The sequence below is a fragment of the Corylus avellana genome, chromosome ca6 (assembly GCF_901000735.1).
Source record: "Corylus avellana chromosome ca6, CavTom2PMs-1.0".
Classification (NCBI taxonomy): Eukaryota; Viridiplantae; Streptophyta; class Magnoliopsida; order Fagales; family Betulaceae; genus Corylus; species Corylus avellana.
Genome location: NC_081546.1, coordinates 26898812 through 26906174, shown reverse-complemented (window position 1 = coordinate 26906174; position 7363 = coordinate 26898812). Strand labels below are relative to the sequence as shown.

At 33.7% G+C, this 7363-nt stretch overlaps 2 protein-coding genes across 3 annotated transcripts in view; both read left to right on the top strand.

Annotated features, from left to right (window-relative positions):
• LOC132185487 (disease resistance protein RPV1-like) overlaps positions 1-5019 on the top strand; it is a 5462-nt gene extending 443 nt beyond the window's left edge. The window contains exons 2-7 of the mRNA XM_059599255.1: positions 320-1038; positions 1186-1427; positions 2659-2931; positions 3180-4199; positions 4316-4462; positions 4873-5019. Coding sequence (XP_059455238.1) covers positions 320-1038; positions 1186-1427; positions 2659-2931; positions 3180-4199; positions 4316-4462; positions 4873-5019 — 2548 coding nt within the window. The remainder of the gene's footprint in view (positions 1-319; positions 1039-1185; positions 1428-2658; positions 2932-3179; positions 4200-4315; positions 4463-4872) is intronic.
• Positions 5020-6668: 1649 nt separating this feature from the next.
• On the top strand, positions 6669-7173 carry LOC132185046 (uncharacterized). Of its 2 annotated transcripts, none has more exons than XM_059598863.1 (2): positions 6669-6892; positions 6986-7173. In XM_059598863.1, exons 1-2 carry the CDS (start codon positions 6675-6677, stop codon positions 7110-7112), a joined length of 345 nt encoding a protein of 114 aa, XP_059454846.1. In that variant the 5' UTR covers positions 6669-6674; the 3' UTR covers positions 7113-7173. The 2 variants fall into 2 exon arrangements, with proteins under 2 accessions (XP_059454846.1, XP_059454845.1); XM_059598862.1 differs by having other exon boundaries at positions 6980-7173.
• Positions 7174-7363: the final 190 nt, after the last annotated feature.

The following is a 7363-nucleotide window of genomic DNA, read 5'->3' as shown; positions in this document are numbered from 1 at the left end:
GGAGGGGAAGATTATCCCTTACGTCATGGCATACAATTCATTGCTTATAGATAGGGGCGGATTTAGGATTTTAGAAGTGTGGGATCGAAGTTAAAAAAATAAAAAATAAATTAAGGGCGTAAAACATTGATTTGAAAGAAAAAAAAAATTATTGAAGTACTTTGGAAAAAATAAATTAGGAAATATTGTAACTAGGTCATATTCCTAGTTCTGCCCCCGCTTATAGAGAAAAAAAAATCATTGTAATTAGATCGTATTCCTATTATTTTTATTGTGAAAGTAACACATTAGATGTTTTGTTATCTTTATGTATATGTAGGAATGAAGCTGAATTTATTAAGTCAATCATTGAATGGGTGAATTCGGTATTAGTGAAAAAGACTTACTTCCAAGTTGCCAAGTATCCAATTGGAATAGACTCTCGCGTACAAGATATGAAGAGGCTTTTAGATATAGAAAAGAATGACATTACATGTATGGCAGGGATCTTCGGAACTGGTGGAATTGGTAAGACAACTCTCACCAAAGCCATCTACAACTCGATTGCCTCTCAATTTGAAGGTTGTTGCTTTCTTGAAAATATTAGAGAAACTTTCAGCCAAATGGACGGTTTGATGATTTTGCAAAATAAACTTCTTTCTAATATCCTAGGAGACTCAAGTCCAGTGGTTGACAATGTTGATCGAGGAATTATTTTGATACAGGATAGGCTTCGTAGTTTGAGGGTACTTCTAGTTCTTGATGATGTGGATCAATTGGACCAATTAGAAAAGCTAGTCGGAAAAGATGATTGGTTTGGCTTAGGAAGTAGAATCATCATAACAACAAGAAATAAACGTTTACTTAGTGCACATGGAGTTTATTCCACATACCAGATGAATGGGTTAAATCACGATGAAGCTCTTAAGCTCTTTAGTTGGAATGCCTTCAAAATTAATGACAAACCTAACGACGATTTTGTGGAGCTCATAAATGATGTAGTACATTATGCTGGAGGATTGCCATTAGCTTTAACAATGATAGGCTCAGCTCTAAAAGGTAGAGATATACTTTATTGGAAAAGTAAATTGGACGAGTACAAAAAAATTCCTCACCATGATATTCAAAAAATACTTAGAATAAGTTTTGATGGATTGGATGAAAACACGAAAAATATTTTCCTTGACATCGCATGTTTCTTCAAAGGAGGGAGTGTAGAATATGTCACAGAAATGCTCGATGGTCGTGGTTTTCACTCATATAGTGGCATCGAAGAGCTAAAGGACAAGTGTCTTATAACTTTGTCTCGCTATGGATTATTGGAGATGCATGACTTGCTGCAAGAAATGGGAAGAGAAATTGTTCGACAAGAATCACCCAAAGAACCTGGTCAGCGCAGTAGATTGTGGTTTCATGAAGATGTTCGACATGTCCTAGAAGAAAATACTGTAAGAATTATGTTAAAATCCCTTTTAATTTTACATTTGTTTCTTTTTCATGAGTTAAGCAACTACAAAAATATTGATCCTTTTTTTTTTTTTTTTTTTTTTTGTTGTTGTATAAAAGAGGCTGAAAAGTTACATGCAAATATATATAAGTGCATACTTATATGTTACAGAAAAGAATTGAACAAGTAGAAATGAATTTAATTTCAAAATCAAATTAAGATTATACCCTAATTACAATAGATTCCGACTGTTTAATTGGTTGTGTTTTTGTAAAACCATTTGTAAAATTGTTTTCAAATACTAGGATAGTTAATTTATCACGTCTCTTGAGATTTTACTAAATAAAAATTTTGTTTGAAATTTTACAGAATAACAATTTTGCTTGAAGTTAGATGTTTATCAATTTTTAATTTTTATTTAAAGATTATAATGAACATTTTAATTTTTATTTTCTTTTATAAAAATATTTATCAATTTTTGGTTTTCAAAATACACTTCTCAAAATTTTACCAAACAAATTTTTGTTTATGGACCCACATGCAACACTTGTATATTATGTGGCCCCTACCAAATTAATTCTCAATTTTTACCTTTTCAAAACTGAAAATACTTCTCAAAACATTATCAAACAAGCAGTCACTCAATAATTTTTTCTTCATTTTACAATAACTGATAAAAGAAATTTGACCAATAATATTACAAATGAGCTGAACAAATGGAATGCTTTTAATTAAGAAGAATAATTACGAGTATCTTGCCTTTTCTCTTACGAACAAGTAAGGGGGTAATATGTAAATATGTATCAAAGACAAATTAATTAACCACTTTAGGACATTCCAATAATAAAAATAAGAGAAATTATAAAAAATCATTATTTATCTCATCTTTCACACATCTCCGTATAATAAATTGGTGAGTTCACCATTGAATTTGTGTGAGATCCACAAGAGTCCACAAATCCAATGGTAGATCTATTGGATTTGCAAAAAAAAAAAAAAAAAAAAAATTAAACAATGATGTGTAACATGCTTCTAAAAATAAATTAGTCATTCTAAAAATCTAAAATTATATATATAAATAAAAAAAATAAAAAAAAAAACAGTCAGATGGAATATAGGCTTGTTTCTTTTCATAAAGTATATATATAGTTCTAGCAATTGTTAATGTATGAAGAACTTTATGTTACAATGTTGCTTGCTAATATGTTTGATAACTATACATTTCTTGCTAGGGAACAAACGAAGTTGAGGGCATATTGGTAAATTTGCCTAATCGAGACCCGATACACTTGAGTCTCAAAGCTTTCAAAAAGATGAAGAGTCTCAAAATGTTTATAAACAATAATGCATGCTTTTCTGGAGAGCCTAATTTTCTTTCTAATGAGTTAAGAGTGTTTGATTGGCTTACATATCCTGGAGAATATTTTCCATCCAATTTTTGTGGAAAGAAACTTGCTATTCTAAGAATGCCATTTAGTCGTCTCAAGGAATTGAAGGGAGTCCAGGTACAATTATTGTTTTTAGAGTAATACTACTCTTCATAACTATTTCACACTAGTTGATATAGTTATTTTACGCCTTTTTCACACTAGTTGACATATCCTGTTTTAAGTGGTTTTCTATATTAGTCACTTAAACCATGTCATGTCAAATAGGTATGAAGAATAACATTATTCTTGTTTTTAATATTTTTTTGGTTTAAATTTTGTAGTAAACTTCTATCAAACTAATTTGTCTTGGTTTTTCTTGACAGAATTCCCAAAACCTGACCATTTTGGATTTTAATGGTTGTGAATTCCTAAAAGAAATCCATGATGTTTCAAGGATTCCAAATTTACAGAAATTAGATCTTGCTTGTTGCGGAAATTTAGTTAAGATTGATCATTCTGTGGGATTCCTTGATAAGCTTGTTTGTTTGAATCTTTTTTGTTGCTCTAATCTTATGGATTTCCCAAGAAGCCTCAAGTTGAGATCTCTCAAATCACTTTGCCTTTGGGGTTGCTTAAGTCTTAAGAACTTTTCTAAAATAGAGTGTCAAATGGAATATTTAGAGAAAATCAACTTTACATATATGGGTGCAGAGGAATTGCCTTCATCTATTGGGTGCCTCGTTGGGCTTAAAGAATTATATCTAGGTGGCTGCACAAACCTAATGGATCTTTCAGATGAAATTTATCAATTGCAACATTTAGAGTGTCTTTCTCTCCGAGGTTGTTCAAAAGTCGTTGAGTTTCTAAAGAAGGTGGAGGATAATGGACAATCCATGCCCTCTATTGTATATACAAAGGAATCTGAAATTTCATCAGAGGACGAATTACACCAATTGTCATCTCCGACGAATACAAGCGATTCTGATGATGGTTGTTCCTGGATAACATTTTCGAAACTTCCAGAGTTGGAACATAGTAATTATGCTCCATTAGAATCAAATTTCTTGAAGACATTTGCTTGCTGCTCTACATTGACCATTTTAAATCTATCTAAGAGCGATATTGTTGCCCTTCCTTCATGCATCAGAAAATTTGTTGGATTGAAGAAACTTTACATGGAAGATTGCAAGCAACTTCAACAAATTCAATTTCTTCCACCAAATGTAGAAGAAGTGCATGCTATGGGGTGCTTGTCATTGGAAATATTTTTTGAAGAACCTGAACTTGTGGGGAAACGAACGGTGTTTGCGGCATTGCAATTATTGAGTCTTCGAAATAGTGTTCAAACAGAATCATATTACCCTATCAGTTTGAGAGTTCTAGATCTATCAAGTAGTTCTTTCGTTATCCGTCCTTCATGCATCAGAGGATTAGAAATTTACATGGAAGAACGCAAGCGACTTCAAGAAAGGGGTCGTCATCATTGGAAAAATTCTTTGAACCTAAAAAATCTCAATAGTTGAGTTTGAGAGTTCTAGATCTATCAAGTAGTCCTATTGTTACCCTTCCTTCATGCATCAGAAAATTTGTTGGATTGTTTAGGCTGTACTTGGACGACTGCAAGCAACTTCAAGATATTCGAGCTCTTCCACCGTATGTATGGCAGGTATATGCTCGTGGATGCACTTCATTGGAAAAAAATCCGTTTTCATGGAAGTGCATATTCGATTATTGAGTGAGGTATCTCTCTCTCCCGCGCGCGCGCACACACACATATAGTAAGGAGAAACAGAGCTCATAAACAATATCCTAGTATATATATATATATATATATATATATATATATATATATATAAGAACTAGGATATTGTTTATGAGCTCTGTTTCTCCTTACTAACCGTTCTGGAGTTGATTCGATATATATAACAAATGAACTTTACATTTTCATTTCCAGATGACTACAACAGCAAAGTGTTCTACATTAATACCAATACAGAAGGCAAGCTATCTTCTATCTTCTACATGGGTTTTATATTCAAATGATTTATCATGAGAGTTGCATTTGTGTTGAAGTAGGACTCTGTTGTGATGAAGTTTCGACTGCAACAGAGACTTGAGATTGAGTTGATGTTGGACTCTGCTGTTGTGATTGTGTTGATGATGGACTCTGCTGCTGTGATAATTCACTATCGTTATATACATCTTATAAGTTATAATGCATAAACATGTTAGTGTGTGCCTTGATTTGTGGGTTGTATCATTGAGAACTTCTATTTCAAATAGTAATTCATGTGTAATTGATATTAACGAGCCTCTAAATTTGGTGTTGTTATTAAGGTACCCCCAGCACATAAAGCAGCCACTTTCTACTCACTTTTTTTCTCTAGTTCCGTATATTCTAACTCCCATAATGCTTGTTAATTTTGTTTTGGGTCAAATTTCATTTGCAATTTCTCTGTTGCATGAGTAAGAAATTTAGTTTACTATAACTAGTCAATATATATTCCATTGCAGGGGTGGCAGCATGGACCCAATAATTTGGATATTATAAGATTTGGTTAGACTACAAAGCCATCCAAACCAAAATTGGCGTGCTCCATTTGCTTATGGCTTGTGAAACTAATCCCTCCTAAAAGAGGTATGATGAAATGGTTTGAAATGCAGCTTTTTAAAGCAGACTCCCCTATGACTGTCCCATTTTGAATATGAATCCAATAGCCTTTTGTTTTTGGATTGATAAGTAAATACATATTTGATGAATATTTCACTTGCGAAAGGAAGTGCTATTCATTTGAACCAAAACTCAATGGCCCAACAAGTAGGCTTACTTCAAAATATTACTATGAAATCTAATCCCACTGTTACACTTGAAGCTGGTACTTGCTTTTGTGTTCTTCTCCGTCTAATACATATACTTATCACTACTACTTAAAAATGTTGGAAGGACATCTTTTAAGGTCGTGGAACCGGGTGCTACTTGCAATTGATTTTGTAAAATCTCAACTTGTATTGATAAAAGAATAAAAATTGTAATTTGATTCACTCTTTTCAAACCAAATTCCTTTTTAGCAACCCTACATTTTTCTGGTTCTTTGGTAGCAGAGTTTTTTGATTGTTGCTGGACCTTTCCATTTTATCTTTTTCAGGGAGCCATGTACTAGTTTCCAAACTGTTGAAGTTCGTGGGAAAATGTGAAATATTGTGAGGAAAGCGGAAGCAAGAGAGACAAAAGCGAGATAAGGAATTATGTAAATAACATAATATATTAATCATATTTTTGGTCAATTTTAGTGTTTTGACACTTTCTGGGGTCTTATTTATAGTCACTTATGTTAGTAGGGTTTTGTGTGACTTTATGTATCTTTGAATATTCACGCCTTCTGTATTGTTATCTCTCAAAAATAGTAAAACTCGCTGTCGACGCGATGAACCACATAAATATTTTTGTGTATTTTTATGTTTTGTGATTGCTTGCTTTTGCGTTTTTAATTTTCGCATCTTACCGATTCGAGAAATAAGGTTGATTTTCTAACAGCGATGACGAGCCTCTGGTGGGAAGCCGAGTGTCTTTCCGTGGAGCTGCGCACAGGACCCCTGTTGAGACCTCACAAGCAGGCGCATCGGAGCAGGATTTTGAAGACCCGAGTGTCTTTGCATGGACAGCCGGCAGTTGAAGGAGGGGCCGCTGGGGCCAATGGGGTAAGCCCAACAGATGACCTTGCTCCACCTCACGATCGAATGCGCGGATGCCTTTTGTAAATAGGTTTTTGTGCCCTTTCTATGAAATTAAGGTGATTACAATTTTGCCCTTGTTGGGTGAATGATTTTTAGAGTTTGAGATTGGTCAAAGAGTAACGAGCCCAAACAGAGGATAGGAAATGCTGGTCACAAGAAAGAGCTTTATCTTCAACGGCCCGACTTCTTATCCGTTTGTGAGGAGAAATGGCAGAAATTTTGGAATCTCAATGGCTAAGAAGAAAGATTTGTCTGATAATTCCAGAGCCCAGCAAGAAACCATTTTCCCATTGAAAATCTCCGCCCCAATTCTTGCTCGCTCTGTTGTGGCCGTGCTTGGGCTGGGATTCATCGATGCTGGGTATGGTTTTTCGTCTGTTTTGTTTGATATTTTTTTCATCAGAAACTTGAATCTATCTTTCTCATGAAGAAAGATTTCAATGTTCAGGTACAGTGGAGACTGGTCAAGAATTGGAGTGATATCAAAGGAGACTGAGGACTTGCTAAAGCTTGCAGCTTTTGCAGTTGTTCCTCTGTGTATCTTTCTCATTTTTTCTTTCACCAGGGAATCAGAAGCTTGATTTTTATTTATTTATTTATTTTTATTGATATTTGTGTGATTTTGAATGGGAAATTGAAATGATTTCGTGGGTGTTAATTTTTTCTTTATTTCCTTGTGTTTAGTTCAAGTTATTAACTGCAAATGATAGCATGTTTTTGTCAAGTGAATCCTTAAAACTTAAAAGGTTTGTGTGTTACCAAACAAATATATCTAACAACAAATTATATCTAACAGGTCAAATAAATATAGAGGCTCGTGTGTTACCACAAG